Source organism: Coregonus clupeaformis, chromosome 5 (genome assembly GCF_020615455.1).
Source record: "Coregonus clupeaformis isolate EN_2021a chromosome 5, ASM2061545v1, whole genome shotgun sequence".
Lineage (NCBI taxonomy): Eukaryota > Metazoa > Chordata > Actinopteri > Salmoniformes > Salmonidae > Coregonus > Coregonus clupeaformis.
The window spans coordinates 18,042,985-18,060,120 of NC_059196.1; the positions used below are offsets into that span (position 1 = coordinate 18,042,985).

Genomic DNA, 17,136 nt, shown 5'->3' on the forward strand with positions numbered 1-17,136 from the left:
GCGGTGTTTTCAAACAGCTCTTACACTAAAAGGGCATTATCTCGCATTTTCACAATTTCACAGTATAATTCCAACCTCATAGTGTGAAAATGTATATAAAACACAGGAAAATCACGTTTTTGACTGCACTGGGCCTTTAATGAATGAGACTAACAGTGGTGTGGGGGCAGGAGAAGGCAATTTGATGTCACTTTGCAAAGGCCTGATGTCACTTTGTACAAAGGTTTTGACTGCTTGTTATCATTTTTGTGTGAGCGAATGTTTGCTGTTCTTTCCTGTTTTTTGAGGACTGTTCCCCCTCCCTTCAACTCTTTATTTTTTAGCCCCTCCCTCCCCACTAACCCCCAGTCCAAACTCCCTGCTAGTCGGCAGAGGGCAGTCTTTGCCAAAGCCGTCGTTTGCTTCAATGTGGGTGAAAAGAAACACGGACCATAGAACTCTCTACAGCCTTAACCCCATTGGTCCCTCTCACACTCCCTAAATCTGCAAGACCTTGACAAATACAGTATAGCGAACTCTGTTCACTTGACCCATCTGACTGGGTAGGGGAGACCACTGTAGGTTTCAGTTGTACAATGCTAATGGGAATATGTGCTTCTCAAATAAACAAACTATTAAAACTGGAATATATGCCCCCTAACACGTTTGTTTCTGCATGATGACTTGTGTAGGTATCTTCTGCTTACAGTGAGGGGAAAAAAGTATTTGATCCCCTGCTGATTTTGTACGTTTTCCCACTGACAAAGAAATGATCAGTCTATAATTTTAATGGTAGGTTTATTTGAACAGTGAGAGACAGAATAACAACAAAAAAATCCAGAAAAATGCATGTCAAAAATGTTATAAATTGATTTGCATTTTAATGAGGGAAATAAGTATTTGACCCCCTCTCAATCAGAAAGATTTCTGGCTCCCAGGTGTCTTTTTATACAGGTAACGAGCTGAGATTAGAAGCACACTCTTAAAGGGAGTGCTCCTAATCTCAGTTTGTTACCTGTATAAAAGACACCTGTCCACAGAATCAATCAATCAATCAGATTCCAAACTCTCCACCATGGCCAAGACCAAAGAGCTCTCCAAGGATGTCAGGGACAAGATTGTAGACCTACACAAGGCTGGAATGGGCTACAAGACCATCGCCAAGCAGCTTGGTGAGAAGGTGACAACAGTTGGTGTGATTATTCGCAAATGGAAGAAACACAAAATAACTGTCAATCTCCCTCGGCCTGGGGCTCCATGCAAGATCTCACCTCGTGGAGTTGCAATGATCATGAGAACGGTGAGGAATCAGCCCAGAACTACACGGGAGGATCTTGTCAATGATCTCAAGGCAGCTGGGACCATAGTCACCAAGAAAACAATTGGTAACACACTACACCGTGAAGGACTGAAATCCTGCAGCGCCCGCAAGGTCCCCCTGCTCAAGAAAGCACATATACATGCCCGTCTGAAGTTTGCCAATGAACATCTGAATGATTCAGAGGAGAACTGGGTGAAAGTGTTGTGGTCAGATGAGACCAAAATCGAGCTCTTTGGCATCAACTCAACTCGCCGTGTTTGGAGGAGGAATGCTGCCTATGACCCAAAGAACACCATCCCCACCGTCAAACATGGAGGTGGAAACATTATGCTTTGGGGGTGTTTTTCTGCTAAGGGGACAGGACAACTTCACCGCATCAAAGGGAGGATGGACGGGGCCATGTACCGTCAAATCCTGGGTGAGAACCTCCTTCCCTCAGCCAGGGCATTGAAAATGGGTCGTGGATGGGTATTCCAGCATGACAATGACCCAAAACACACGGCCAAGGCAACAAAGGAGTGGCTCAAGAAGAAGCACATTAAGGTCCTGGAGTGGCCTAGCCAGTCTCCAGACCTTAATCCCATAGAAAATATGTGGAGGGTGCTGAAGGTTTGAGTTTAATGACTTGAAGAAGTTCTGCAAAGAGGAGTGAGACAAAATCCCTCCTGAGATGTGTGCAAACCTGGTGGCCAACTACAAGAAACGTCTGACCTCTGTGATTACCAACAAGGGTTTTGCCACCAAGTACTAAGTCATATTTTGCAGAGGGGTCTTACACTTATTTCCCTCATTAAAATGCAAATCAATTTAAAACATTTTTGACATGCATTTTTCTGGATTTTTTTGTTGTTATTCTGTCTCTCACTGTTCAAATAAACCTACCATTAAAATTATAGACTGATCATGTCTTTGTCAGTGGGCAAATGTACAAAATCAGCAGGGGATCAAATACTTTTTTCCCCTCACTGTATTTAGAGAAGTTGCTACAGTGTAGTCCTAATTGAAAATATATTGATAATATTGCAATGTTGGTGATATTGATTTACTTTTGCTTATTTATAGATTTGAAACCATTTGTCCTCCACATGACTCAAGTTGATGCAAGATGGTGACGCTTGATATATGCAATGGCATTATATGGCCACTAGAGGGGAGAGATGTGTATGTTAAGGTAAAGGTTTAGCAAAGGAGTGTGGATTATTGTTTATCATAACCAATTTCATAATGATAATATTACTAGAAAGCGACAAGTAAAAGGGCTACACAGGACAACTTTATTTTTCATGAATAGATGTTTGTACATCGAATGACATACACTTTTGGTTTAATTCAGAATCTAGTAAGAATGACCGAAAGTGCAATTAGCAATGGTCACATTATCGTTTTACTAGCCTCCTCATGCATAGTAACCCCACAGGAAGACTGCCACGGCCATCATAACCAGGGCATTAGCATCAACAACATGCTTCCAGAAGGGCTCCTCACTGATGTCAGGCAGCTCTTTGGACGCCTCAGTAACCTCCTCCTCTGTGAGCTCTGGGGCCTGAGAGCCGCTGACGCCACAGAACCAGCCAAGGAGACGACAGATACCAGATTTGGGTTCTTCAGCATCCACTAACAAAGGAAAGAAATCAAAACAAGATTATGGGCTTGTTAGACATTGCAGCTGACTTTGCAGGCAAGTCAAGACTGACTGATCTACAAATCACCTTGCATAATAAATAACTACTCATTATTCGTAGATCAGTCAGTCACAATTGACCCACAATGCATCATGGATTTGATCCGCTCGACTGCGCCGTGTGTGTGTAGTGGTGGGGGGAGGTGACACCAAAGTGCAAGTACAGTACCAGTCAAAAGTTTGGACACACTTACTCATTCCAGGGTTTTTCTTTATTTTTACTATTTTCTACATTGTAGAATAATAGTGAAGACATCACTATGAAATAACACATATGGAATCATGTAGTAACCAAAAAAGTGTTAAACAAATCAAAATATATTTTATATTTGAGATTCTTCAAAGTAGCCACCCTTTGCCTTAACCGGTTTGCACACTCTTGGCATTCTCTCAACCAGCATCATGAGGAATGCTTTTCCAAAAGTCTTGAAGGAGTTCCCACAAATGCTGAGCACTTGTTGGCTGCTTTTCCTTCACTCTGCGGTCCAACTCATCCGAAACCATCTCAATTGGGTTGAGGTCGGGTGATGCAGCACTCCATCACTCTCCTTGGTCAAATAGCCCTTACACAGCCTGGAGGTGTGTTTTGGGTCGTTGTCCTGTTGAAAAACAAATGATAGTCCCACTAAGCGCAAACCAGATGGGATGGCGTATCGCTGCAGAATGCTGTGGTAGCCATGCTGGTTAAGTGTGCCTTCAATTCTAAATAAATCAGACAGTGTCACCAGCAAAGCAGCTCCACACCACCTCCATGTTTCACGGTGGGAACCACACATGCAGAGATCATCCGTTCACCTACTCTGCGTCTCACAAAGACACGGCGGTTGGAACAAAAATCTCCAATTTGGACTCAGACCAATGGACATTTTTCCACCGGTCTAATGTCCATTGCTCTTGTTTCTTGGCCCAAGCAAGTCTCTTCTTCTTAATGGTGTCCTTTAGTAGTGGTTTCTTTGCAGCAATTTGACCATGAAGGCCTGATTCACGCGGTCTCCTCTGAACAGTTAATGTTGAGATGTGTCTGTTACTTGAACTCTGTGAAGCATTTATTTGGGCTGCAACCTGAGGTGCAGTTAACTCTAACTTATCCTCTGCAGCAGAGGTAACTCTGGGTATTCCTTTCCTGTGGCGGTCCTCATGAGAGCCAGTTTCATCATAGCGCTTGATAGCTTCTTCAAGTGCAGTGCAAAAACCATCAAAGTTCTTGAATTTTCCGGATTGACTGACCTTCATGTCTTAAAGTAGTGATGGACTGTCGTTTCTCTTTGCTTATTTGAGCTGTTCTTGCCATAATATGGACTTGTTCTTTTACCAAATAGGGCTATCTTCTGTATACCACCTCTACCTTGTCACAACACAACTGATTGGCTCAAACGCATTAAGAAGAAAATAAATTCCACAAATTAACTTTTAACAAGGCACACCTGTTAATTGAAATGCATTCCAGGTGACTACCTCATGAAGCTGGTTGAGAGAATGCCAAGAGTGTGCAAAGCTGTCAAGGTAAAGGGTGGCTACTTTGAAGAACCTCATAAAATATATTTTGATTTGTTTAACACTTTTGGTTACTACATGATTCCATATGTGTTATTTCATAGTTTTGATGTCTTCACTATTATTCTACAATGTAAAAAATTAAGAGAAACCCTTGACTGGTACTGTATGTTTCTCTCATACCTGGGCTGTCCTCAGACTTGTCTCTGCTTTTCTCCTCTGCCTCCCTGCGTGCTATCCTCCCCTTCACTTCCTGCTTCCAATCAAGGTCATCCCTCTCTTCCTTGGAGTGGCGGAGGCTGAACACAAGACGGTGGAGCTAGGAGAAGAGAAGTTCAGTTCTATCAGAAATCACTCAGAGCATTAGATGGGGAGATGCATACCACCATAGGTTTATTGATCTCTGAGTTTATAGTAAGTTCTCATTATAGTGGGTAAGATTCCCCTGCATTAATAATATCTAATGGATGCTGGCATTTGATAAAACAGACTGAGGCACACTGTCCATTCTGCCTATGAGCACTCACATGTTTGTCTTCTATGGCTGGTGAACAGTAGCTGACAAGCAGCACCAGGATGGAGGTGCAGAAGAAGAGGAGCACAGCGAAGTAGAGGTAATGGACCCCACACACCAGAGTGGGGCAGTCTGAGGGGAACAGGCAGCTGCCTGAGCCAAACCAAAACTCTGGCCCCATACGGCATAGCCCCATAGCTAGGCCCCCCATCAGGCCCCAAAACGCCCCCTGAAAGAAATGTAAATTTAGTACCAAAGTAAACAAAGAAGGAAAAGTTCATCCAGTGGTATATGTCTGGGCCTGTATTCACAAAGAGTCTCAGAGTAGGAGTGCTGATCTAGAATCAGTTTTGCATTTTAGATCATAATGAATAAGGTTATATGAACAGGGGGGCCTGATCCTAGATCGGCAGTCCTACCTTGAGATGCCTTGTGAATACGGGCCCAGATGTCTCTCACATTCATAGGTTACATCGCCAATGCTTTCCGTATGTCCTCTCTCAACTATGTTCTCTCACAACAATGTAACTAGAACACAACACACCCTCTGACCTCACCTGCTCATTGACCCTCTTCACAAACACAGCCAGGAAGAAGACTGAGGCGATGGGCGGGGCCAGGTAGCTGGTCACTGATTGGATGTAGTCAAACAGCTGACCGCTCTGGGCCGCCTGGACCACAGGGATCCAACAGATACTGACGGCTACGATGACAAGGACCCACACTCTGAGAGGGAGAGACGGAGTAAGTGAGAGGCAGCCATTTTATAGGATCATACATTATATTGACCTACTCCAGCAAATGGTCTGGGACAGCTGAACTTTTCTACCTAAACCAAGTTTTTCTATGTAAACCAAGTGAAAGCAGGTGCAGACCTGCCAACGACCATGAGCTCGCTCTCTCTGGCCTGTGGTCTGAGGCGGGTCCAGATGTCCATGGTGAACAGGGTACTGCTGCTGTTGAAGATGGAAGCCAGGGAGCTCATCAGGGCCGCCAGCATGACCGCCAGCATCAGGCCCCTCAGACCTGGGAGAGAGGAGTGGGGAGAGAGAGAGGAGGGGGGAGGAAGACCAAGGTAAGATGATGGGAGAGATAAAACCATGGTAGCCATCTGCACGCAGTAAATTGTGTGTAAAAAAAATCATAATACAGTAACCGTTTCACCCAGATCTGAGCAACTAGTTCAGCAGAGGAGAGAGACTTCTCACCATTTGGCATGACAGAGACCACCAGTTTGGGGTAGGCAATGTTGGAGCAGCCCACCTCCGTCCCACACACCTGCTGACACACTTCTGGCACCACACAACCCACCTCATCTGTCAGAGAGAAGACAGGCTCTGTAACCATGGAGCCCATAATGACAGGAGGAATAGAGAGGGAACACTACACACACACACTCATACATCTTCAGGGTAAAAGAGAAAGTGTAACAAACTGTCTTTAATTTAGTTGTTTTGCTGTGTGCTTGTTTCCCTGTTGATTCTCCACTCAACTCTGTGTCAATCCTATGATGGCATATTTGGGAACTCACCTGGGAAGAGTACGCGGCTGATCATTCCGGGGAACACCATAAGGAACATGGGGAGCAGTTTCAGGTATCCACACATGATGCAGCCCGCCTTCACATGGGTCAGACTGCGGGCCGCTAGGCAGCGCTGCACGATCACCTATACACACAGACATGGGGGAAGATACTAGATCAACTCAACCAACGATTCAATCTTCCCATCTGATCCATGTTGCTCCACATCCATCTAATTTAAGTATCTCTCATCATAGCAACAGAATGACCAGAGCAGACAAATTAGATTCAGTCAGCAATGTGCCGTTTTGAATGGGTCATCTACAGTAAATGCACTATGAAATAAACCCACATATGAATTCCATCCACTGTGTTCCTATGAGCTTATTTACCTGGTCGGTGCACCAATACCAGCCGCCCACGATGGCGATGCCAAAGAGGACCCCCGGCCAGGGCAGGTCCCCAGTCACGGGGTCCCTGAGCAGCTGGAAGGCGTCGTCTCGGGGGGTGAAGCACTGGGGGGAGATGTTGTAGCGCTGGGGCTCCAGGGACTGGTTCTTGGAGGGCAGTGCTAACCTGTACTTCTCCAGCAGAGCGTTGTAGCCCCCCACCTCAAAGAAGGCTGAGGACAGGAAGAGAAAGGAAGAGGGACACGTACACAATGTCACATATGGAGCAGAGGACTGGGGGATCTATAGTGGGTCTATAGTGAGGCCGGATCAAGGAAGTGGTTTACTAAAGGTGGTGGTGGATGAGAGTGGGAGGTTGGATGAAGGAGGGAGGGAGTGAGGAAGATCCACTGGACACAGCAGCTAATTCAACATGACCAGTTGAGTCATGAGTTAGACAAATGTATTAAAGTGTCACTCCACAATGATACAATAGTTGACAATACAAAATACACATTTTAAAAGTTACATTGTGGACCACTCAAATAGAGTTTTGAGACACTAAATGCAGTCATAGGAAAAACATGGTACAGTATTTCATTTGCAGGTACAGTATCTATAATACATGACATCATCAGTATCAGTTATTATACAGTGCATTCGGAAAGTATTCAGACTCCTTCTCTTTTTCCACATTTTGTTACGTTACAGCCATATTCTAAAATTGATTAAATAAAACATTTTCCTCATCAATCTACACACAATACCCCATAATGACAAAGCGAAAACAAGTTATTAGAAATTTTTGCAAATGTATTACAAATAAAAAACAGAAATACCTTATTTACATAAGTATTCAGACCCTTTGCTATGAGACTCGAAATTGAGCTCAGGTGCATCCTGTTTCCATTGATCATCCTTGAGATGTTTCTACAACTTGATAGGAGTCCACCTGTGGTAAATTCAATTGATTGGACATGATTTGGAAAGGCACACACCTGTCTATATAAGGTCCCACAGTTGATAGTGCATGTCAGAGCAAAAACCAAGCCATGAGGTCGAAGGAATTGTCCGTAGAGCTCAGAGACAGGATTGTGTCGAGGCACAGATCTGAGGAAGGGTACCAAAACATTTCTGCAGCATTGAAGGTCCCCAAGAACACAGTGGCCTCCATCATTCTTAAATGGAAGAAGTTTGGAACCACCAAGCTCTTCCTAGAGCTGGCCGCCCGGCCAAACTGAGCAATCGGAGGAGAAAGGCCTTGGTCAGGGAGGTGACCAAGAACCCGATGGTCACTCTGACAGAGTTCCAGAGTTCCTCTGTGGAGATGGAAAAACCTTCCCGAAGGACAACCATCTCTGCAGCACTCCACCAATCAGGCCTTTATGGTAGAGTGGCCAGACATGACAACCTGCTTGGAGTTTGCCAAAAGGGCATCTAAAGGACTCTCAGAACATGAGAAACAAGATTCTCTGGTCTGATGAAACCAAGATTGAACTCTTTGGCTTGAATGCCAAGCATCACGTCTGGAGGAAACCTGGCACCATCCCTACGGTGAAGCATGGTGGTGTAAGCATCATGCTGTAGGGATGTTTTTCAGCAGCAGGGACTGGGAGACTAGTCAGGATCGAGGGAAAGATGAACAGAGCAAAGTACAGAGAGATCCTTGATGAAAACCTGCTCCAGAGCGCTCAGGACCTTAGACTGGGGCGAAGGTTCACCTTCCAACAGGACAATGACCCTAAGCACATAGCCAAGACAACGCAGGAGTGGCTTCGGGACAAGTCTCTGAATGTCCTTGAGTGGCCCAGCCAGAGCCCGGACTTGAACCCGATCAAACATCTCTGGAGAGTCCTGAAAATAGCTGTGCAGCGACGCTCCCCATCCAACCTGACAGCGATTGAGAGGATCTGCAGAGAAGAATGGGAGAAACTCCCCAAATACAGGTGTGCCAAGCTTGTAGCGTCATACCCAAGAAGACACAAAACTGTAATCGCTGCCAAAGATGCTTCAACAAAGTACTGAGTAAAGGGTCTGAATACTTTTGTAAATGTAATATTTCAGTATTTTTTATTTGCAAACATTTCTAAAAACCTGTTTTTGCTATGTCATTATGAGGTATTGTGTGCAGATTGATGAGGGAAAAAAACTATTTAATCCATTTTAGAATAAGGCTGTAACGTAACAAAATGTGGAAAAAGTAAAGGGGTCTGAATACTTTCCGAATGCACTGTATATTACGTCATCTATACACATGTATGCATAAACAAAAAGTACAGTAGGTAAAAGGTCATTTAAGCACCAATAAAGAAACGTCTATATTTCTTGTTACTCAGTCATGCGTTGAGTAACAAGTGGAGTCAACAAGATGGAATGTGTGGCACAATGGACACAGGACTCTGAACTTACCGAAACCTGTGAGGCAGAAGGCGCCAGCGATGATGACAAATGTCTGGACTGTGTCTGTGTACATCAGAGCAGCTAGGCCCCCTATTGAGCAAAACAGATAATTACAGATTAATATGTTTCAAGTTTTAATGTCAATTGAGTGAAATGCCTTTCTTGCAAACTCAAAACCCAACAATGCAATAATCAATAACAATGTATTATTAGAAAAAATCACACGAGAAATAAGAATATGAAATATACAATAAAGTAAGTATACTATATACAGGAAATATTTTTTAAAAGTCAGTTCCAATACCATATTTCCATGTGCAGGGATACTGGAGTGATAGAGGTATAGGGGCAACAATAACCCAGTTGATGAACAAACTACTGAGGTTATCTAGGACAGGGTTTTCCAAACTCTTGTTGTAGCCTTGGACAAAAACACCTGATTCAACTTGTCAAGGGTTTGATGATTCGTTGACAAGTAGAATCAGGTGTGCTTGTCGGGGGCCACAACAATAATATGTACTGTTGGGAGGACTGGAGTTGGGAAACACTGCTCTAGGATACACACATACAATGATTATCTATTCACCTCTAGATGACCCTACACTCGCTTTGGGTTGAGGGTAACAGACCAAATGCCTGAGCCCCTGTTTTTGCCTATGGGTCATCTTTTGCAAACATGACCTCTCTTTAATCATGGACAGCCTTTTCTACAACAAGTAATTGTGTATAATTTGATCAAACAGATGTTACCTGTGACTGTGTACAGAGCTGTGATGGAGAGGAGGGCTATCACAGCCACATAGATGTTCCAGCCTAGAGCCTGCTGTATGAACACTGCCCCGGAGAACATGTCCACCTGGAGAGAGAGATGAGACAGTCAGACTGGTCCACGGGCATGTTTATACCTCAATAAAACGTACAGAACTCAGGAGTCTTAGCAATACCACAGATTCTATCAATATTGAAGAAAATGTAATGATCAAGGACTTTATAGCATGTTACAAACAGTGCCCCATAGTTTTGTCCTAGACCAGGGCTCTCCAACCCTGTTCCTGTGGGTTTTCGCTCCAACTCCAGTTGTAACTAACCTGATTCATCTTATTAACCAACTCATAATTACAATCAGGTGGCTAGATTAAGGTTGGAGCGAAAACCTACAGGACGGTAGCTCTCCAGGAACAGGGTTGGGGAGCCCTGTCCTACACTCACAGAGATCTTGGTGAAGATGTAGAGGAACAGAGAAATGACGGAGAGGTACAGACTGATCCTGGTTCCCCCAAACCTCTTCTTCAGGTACTGAGGCATTGTAATTACCTAAGCAACGGGAAATGCAGAAATTACAGACAAATGGACACAAAACTCTCCAGTATGTCATGTTAGCTGGCATATAATGGTCTTGTGTAATTTACCCCTGCTGTGAGGTAGACGGGGACAAACAGCCAGCCCAATAGGAGTACGATAAACAAGGCCTGGGTAGAGAAAGAGGGCTCCAATGTCAGAAGAATCTCAATTTCCTGATCAGCACATATTACAAAGTATTGTACTCGAAATATGTCATAACTTATTTTAAGGGGGCAAATGATACTTACATTCCACTCAAATCCCCCCACAGCAATTCCACTGGCCGCTCCGGTACCAGCAAGGCCCACAAAGTGACCACTACCAATATTACTGGCAAACAGTGATGCTCCAACCTATAGAGAGAGAGAGAGGGGAGAACTGTTAAAGGAAAAAAACATCATCTAGATGATGTGGCAAGTGCTTCTTGAAAATCCTATATCTTGAAAGCTTGACTGTTGACATGCAAAACATTTTGGGACTGTATCAACAGTAGACTAATTAAACAAATACCAAAATATTGTTTTTGAGTGGTATTTAAGCAATAAGGCACGAGGGGGTGTGGTATATGGCCAATATACCATGGCTGTTCTTATGCACGACGCAACGCGGAGTGCCTGGAGACAGCCCTTAGCTGTGGTATATTGGCCATATACCACAAACCCCCGAGGTGCCTTATTGCTATTATAAACAGGTTACCAACGTAATTAGAGGAGAAAAAATAAATGTTTTGTCATACCCGTGGTATACGTTCTGATATACCACGGCTGTCAGCCAATCAGCATTCAGGGCTCGAACCACCCAGTTTATAATGTCCTTTAACACACATTCAGGCTGTAATGTATACAATGGGACTGGGCAAGACAGGAAAGGTGAATGGAAGCCAAAACTAGTGGAAGCAGAGACCCAAAGGGTTAGTTAAAATACAAAGAGTTGTCACAGGGGTTAAAGATCAAGTTGAACTCACTGGCCACCATGTCATAGTCCGTCCTGCCAAAAAGTAGCCTCCCACAGTGCCACGGTTGGTCCGAAACATAGACTGGAAGACAGGACATTCACTGGATGTAAGCCCTAAGCTGTAGTTTACCTCATGACATATGCCTACCCTACTGTATTGTACATGTCAATAAGTGTTATATGATCTGTACAAATACCCAGTTTGACATGACATCATTATGATAAATTATACACGGAATCATGTATAACATAAAACTATGTTGATTCAAAACTATGTAGGCTACAGAACTGTAGACAGATATACAGATATGTGTACTACTAACCCAGACGCCCACTCCAATGACCAGAATGAAGTAGCCGATGATGACAAAGATATCAGCTAGATTATTAATGGTCCCCTTCTCCGGTGTGGTCTCAGACGAGGGATTCTCCATTTCTCAACAAAAATGAAGGAAGGCGTCAACAGGCCTAATAATATCAAACCAAAGGATATCAGTCCAAGACTTGGAGCAAAGGATAATGATAATACAAGTGTCTTTTAAATAGAGGGCTCACTCACTTTCTAACGGCCGATAAGAGAAAGGCCAAGTGAAGGAGAGGACAGAATGGTCAGAGTGGTTGGTCAGTAAGACCTTTGGTCGCCAGAAAAAAGGCTGATTCAGGAGTTTATTAATGACAGTAATAATTAACACCTAGCCTCTTCAATGTTCACTTACACACACAGTTTAGTTCATTAGTCCAGTCCAACCTTCTATCGTAACATGTCAAACAAACTTGATTTTCTCTTCCATGTGCATATTGTTATATCGGTAACTTACTTAATGTTACAGGTGTTAACATTTGGTTTACCGTGACCCAAAATGTGCCTAAAGCACGAACAAAGACCACATCCGCTGTCATATTGGTCTCTGACCAATGGAATCACCCCCACCACTACAAAGACCCTGCTGGAAATGTGTTGAGGGAGACTACGAGATTTGTGCATGAGTGACTACGAGACCGTCCATTCTAAATGTGAAACTGGTTAATCATTTCTTCTCTTATAGTAACATACAGAAAATGACAGAAGGACCGGTTGTCATTGCCCAGAGAAATACTAAACAGGAGAATAATCCCAAAAATCTTTCTTAAACAAATATTCCTTTAATCATTTGATAGCATAACTGTCATCAAATTATCAATTTGTCTTTCAGTTCAAAAACATAAATCAAATTACATCATGTTTCTCTTAAGGGGTGTGAATGATGGGGGGGGGGGCTCCCCTGTTGTTACATACCATAATCCAACATTCACGCCCCAACACACATACACATTTGCACTCAGAATATCTTCACATAGCTCTGTGGCGTAAAGGGGCGTGTTCAACTAAAATCAAAAATAAACTTGTCTGTCTAAAAACCAAATAGTCAGGTGTCAGGTATTCTGCGGGATCTGCCTGCTCTTGGTCTTGTGGTAAGTAAGTAACCAATGCATCTGGAAATTAAATCGAATTACGTAGTCTGTATTCTGAGCCAAAATAAAACAGAATTTTCTAAATGGAATTGTATTGAGACCTTAATCTTTACAAGACTGGCACAGATTACACAGTTGTTTGAGTGTGGAGACTTGGGTGCTATAGTGATTACGAAACCATGCTATCTCCTCTGATGATAACACTATTTGATTGGAGGAGGATAAGCGTTAGGAGGAATAGCGATGAAGAGAAACTGACCAAAAATAACAAGTGACTGAAATCTAGGTCATGTTGCAAAGGAAAACGAAAATGAATGTAGGTAGGTAGTCCTTCCATGTTTCAGTTAATTTTCTTCCATTTGGTGCCTAATGAACATGGCCTTGGATCATTTGGTGAATTTCAGAAAGTTTGGGATAGAAAAGGCAGAGATAAATTAAATTAAAATTTCAATAAACAAATTTAAACCCTGCCAAACATTCACAGCCAGTCATTCACAACATAGGCCTATGCAGCTGTTAAATTCCTATAAGGTGGCAAAGGCTGAGGATGTGTGTTCAACAGGCAGACCAGTTTCAAACCATTTTAAATCAATTTTGTGAAGGACTTGAGCATTGTTGTGGCATACGGTGGTTACATTCAGATGAGAGTCCCCTTCCCCCCCACTGTCAAGTGTTAAAAGTTGATTACATTTCATTTCATTATTGAAACCCCATGAATGCTGGTCTTAGCCACAGCTCATTAGTCGTCATCAGGCTTGCGATCCTCCCGAGCCAGTCTCAGCCGGGACAGGATGTGTTTCTTGGGGAACTTAAGGGTGGTACAGCCGAACTGGCTGACTCCCCCTGTGTCTCCGGGTAGTTTCTCCCGTCTCTGGACCCAGCTGCGCCAGCCAGGCTTCCAACAGTACACACTGTCATAGAAACGGGAGCCGTTCTCCCCGCCCAGCACATATATCCTGCGTTTCCACCTGGCCACGCCCCCGGCAGCGATCCGCCTGGGCAGCCCCGGGAAAACCACCGGACTGGGGGCTCGGTCGCTCCCCCCGCCCCCACCCCCGCCCCTCTCAGCCACCACTGCCCCAGTCACCTCCCGCTCCACCCCTGAGCCCCGGCCCTCCCTGAAGAAAAGCACTCGCCCCGTGGCTTCCAGAGGTTCCAGATGGGTGTAGTTCCCATCTATAAACTTTGTGGCATCCCTCATGTAGCCTCCGATGGCACAGACTCCTCCCCGCACCGCCACCCCTCCGGCCAGGCAGGTGGCGCCAGAGTCCAGTCCCACGCGGGTCCACGAGTCAGTCAAGGTGTGGTAGATGAGCACGCCAGCGTGCACCACCGCCCGGTTCTGCTCCAGTGTGGTGCCGCCCAGAAGGTAGATGCGGCCACGCAGGGTGGCACAGGCAAAGGAGCGCAGCGGCAGGGGCAAACGGGGCCCCGGGCCCCACTGGAGAGAGGCCAGGTCCAGGATCTCACAGGAGTCCAGCATGGCTCCTCTGTTGCAGCCCCCCAGGGCGTAGAGTGACTCCCCACAGCCCAGCAGACCCAGCATGGCCCGGGGTGACACCATGGGCGACCGCTCCAGCCAGCGATCCAACACAGAGTCATACTCATGGACCTCCGTGGACACCGTGCCGCCCCGCAGGATGCCCCCCGCTACGAACAGCCGACCCCCGATGGCCGTGCAACCTGGGCACAGCAGAGAGCCCAGGGCAGCCAGCTTCTCCCATTTCCCTGTGCGCGGGTCGAAGCAGTCCACAGTGAAGTCCCTCTCGTTCAGCGACTCGTCCTCCCGCGGCTTCAGGTCCACACACACTATCTTCTTCTCGAACATGCCTTCCCGGGGCCTCAGCGGGCCGCCCTCTCCAGCTGCAGCAGGGCCCAGCTCCTGGCTCAGCCGCCGGCTCTCCTCCAGGGACAGCAGGCCGGGGCGGAGGTGGTGGAGCAGGGCCGGCATGTGGCTATAGCGGTCCACGGGCTGGTGCTCGGCCCAGCGGCGCGCCGCGTCATACACCTCTGCTTCAGAGTCTACGCCCAGGCGGTCGGAGCCCAGCAGGCTGCCCAGGGTGCCAGGGTCCAGCAGCAGGAAGTCCTTCTGGCGGGCCACGCGGGGGAAGTGCTGGGCCACCAGTCTCAGAGAAGCCCTCAGGAGCAGCTGGTCGTGGTGGGAGCGGGCCAGAGAGTACATGCCCAGGCAATTGTCCACAGACAGGTGTTCAAACAGGAACCTACGAACACACACAGATGTTTGAGGATGGAAAACCGGACCATTTTTAAAAGCTGTCTTTTAAAAATGCTATCAAAACTCTTTGTGGCAGTTACTGAACTGCACAGGCTTAGGAGTATCAGCAGCATTCTGGACCGGGCAAATGACAACGTATCTATGTCAGGCAGCAATGACTATATAGTTACCTGGAGCACAGGTCCTGCAGGGGCATCACTTGAAGCCGATTGGCCGCCACAAACAAGTCCTCGGCCGTGTCCAGGCAGAGCCCCGCCTCCCCAGTGTAGACGAACTGGATGACAGTCTCCATGACTGACGGCGTCACCTCCTCCAATCGGATCTCAGTGAGGCGGGACTCCACCAACGGGCTAGTGAACATGGCACGGAAATACGGGCTGACTGCTGCCAAGAGGACTCTGAAGAGAGGCAGAAGCACGACGTCATTCACATAAGGGTGAGATAGGGTGTGACTACAATGAACTGCAGGAGACTGGAGTACTGAAATGGCAGTAGGCATCTGAGTATGTGTAACATATTCCTTTGTGTGTAGCAACATGCACTGTTTGGATGTCTGTAGTACACTAGAATTGGTACAAGGTCATTGAACCCACCTGTGACACATAAACCTCTTCCCCTCCACTAACAGTGTGACGTCACACAGCTGCTGAGCGTCCAGTAGCTGCTTCAACCCTTAGGGAGAGAAGTAGTAAAGAGTGAGGAGATAGAAAAAGGTACAGAGAGATAGAAAGAGACTTATATGATATAGGCAGCACATGACTGATGCATTAATTTGTACGTTCCCATTCCACCATACCATGTGTGACATAGTCTCCTAAAGGAGTGGTGCTGTCATCGGGAAAGTCCTCTTCTTCGGAGTCGCTGTCCGAGAGGGGCTCCCCGCCCCCACCGTCGCCGTCCTGCCAGGGCTGTGGCCGCCAGGTGATCGTTCCTCCACGGACTGCACTCATCTGAAGATAGTCAAGCGTTGACATAATATACACAGGAATATCAAGAACCTTTAACAACAAAAAACGTTATTTCTGTCAAGGAGCCAGATACACAAGCTGGTGGCCAGTTATAATTATGATTGGATGTAGATATATCTTAGTAATCTAATTAAGAGTAATTAGAGGGTCATGGTCAAGCTCAACTTCAAAGCCCTTTATGAATAGTATCCAACTCTAAGCTACAGGCTGAATGAATTAATGTCTTGCAAAGCTCTCAAACGCACCATTCCCTAGTCCTCGCTCTTATTGAGAAAATCAACAGGGTACATTCAGGAATAGTGACACAAAATGACAACAATGTTGTTGACTTTACCTTGATTAAAGGGAGACTACCCTACTTGGTGGTCCTGTCCTGGGCTCTGATTGAGTGGATGTCACCAGGGGCCAGACAGTTAGTAGCTTCACCTTTGGGCCCGATTGTCTGTAGTCAGTCAAGAAGGGACGCTGACAGTTGCCATCCGTGTGTCCCACCCTCCGATCCGCCTTGCCTGTCCTGGTCTGAGTGAGTACGGCCTCCAGTGTGAGGTGAAGCACGGCTCATGGTTCTCAGAACCACCATGCAGGCTATAACAACAGACCGCCCGGCGCGGCTAACGTTAGTTAGCAACTACTGAATGCAGTTCTCTTAAAAAAACATCCGTCAAAGCACCCCTTTCTGTCTTATCCTGGGAATTAGTCAATCATGGCATAAAATACAAACATCCCAAACGCATTACGGATGTTAAAAAGACAAAATACTGGTTTTATCGCCCTAGAGACATGCCCGACTATTGTCGGCCGCACAATTCACTTTTCCCCCTGTCCGAACCGCATTACCGCAATGCAATAGTTCCGCTAGTCTCATTGGCTAGCCTTTGAACCGGT

At 45.8% G+C, this 17,136-nt stretch overlaps 2 protein-coding genes across 3 annotated transcripts; both read right to left on the bottom strand.

Annotated features, from left to right (window-relative positions):
- Window positions 1-2,551: 2,551 nt before the first annotated feature.
- LOC121563853 (sodium/glucose cotransporter 2-like) lies at window positions 2,552-12,618 on the bottom strand. 2 transcript variants are annotated; one of them, XM_041875519.2, is made up of 15 exons: window positions 11,919-12,618; window positions 11,606-11,677; window positions 10,890-10,994; window positions 10,710-10,769; window positions 10,510-10,614; window positions 10,051-10,156; window positions 9,310-9,390; window positions 6,904-7,133; window positions 6,521-6,656; window positions 6,198-6,305; window positions 5,865-6,015; window positions 5,547-5,715; window positions 5,003-5,218; window positions 4,659-4,794; window positions 2,552-2,914 (listed from the first exon to the last, which is right to left on the bottom strand). In XM_041875519.2, exons 1-15 carry the CDS (start codon window positions 12,027-12,029, stop codon window positions 2,697-2,699), a joined length of 2,004 nt encoding a protein of 667 aa, XP_041731453.1. In that variant the 5' UTR covers window positions 12,030-12,618; the 3' UTR covers window positions 2,552-2,696. The 2 variants fall into 2 exon arrangements, with proteins under 2 accessions (XP_041731453.1, XP_041731452.1); XM_041875518.2 differs by having other exon boundaries at window positions 10,710-10,994.
- Window positions 12,619-12,716: 98 nt separating this feature from the next.
- LOC121563880 (kelch-like protein 12) lies at window positions 12,717-17,078 on the bottom strand. Its single transcript, XM_045213081.1, has 5 exons — window positions 16,586-17,078; window positions 16,080-16,233; window positions 15,877-15,955; window positions 15,454-15,681; window positions 12,717-15,269 (listed from the first exon to the last, which is right to left on the bottom strand). The coding sequence occupies exons 2-5, from the start codon at window positions 16,231-16,233 to the stop codon at window positions 13,787-13,789; spliced, it is 1,944 nt and encodes a 647-aa protein (XP_045069016.1). The 5' UTR covers window positions 16,586-17,078; the 3' UTR covers window positions 12,717-13,786.
- Window positions 17,079-17,136: the final 58 nt, after the last annotated feature.

Excerpts from the sequence above, each read along its gene's own strand:
- LOC121563853 (XM_041875518.2), bottom strand. The coding sequence starts at position 12,029 with ATGGAGAATCCCTCGTCTGAGACCACACCGGAGAAGGGGACCATTAAT. Across the intron at positions 10,157-10,509 it reads ACATCTTCACCAAGATCTCT|GTGGACATGTTCTCCGGGGC; the intron begins GTGAGTGTAGGA and ends CTCTCTCTCCAG. Across the intron at positions 5,716-5,864 it reads GAGCTCATGGTCGTTGGCAG|AGTGTGGGTCCTTGTCATCG; the intron begins GTCTGCACCTGC and ends TCTCCCTCTCAG.
- LOC121563880 (XM_045213081.1), bottom strand. The coding sequence starts at position 16,233 with ATGAGTGCAGTCCGTGGAGGAACGATCACCTGGCGGCCACAGCCCTGG. Across the intron at positions 15,956-16,079 it reads AGGAGACTATGTCACACATG|GGTTGAAGCAGCTACTGGAC; the intron begins GTATGGTGGAAT and ends TCTCTCCCTAAG. Across the intron at positions 15,270-15,453 it reads CTGCAGGACCTGTGCTCCAG|GTTCCTGTTTGAACACCTGT; the intron begins GTAACTATATAG and ends GTGTGTTCGTAG.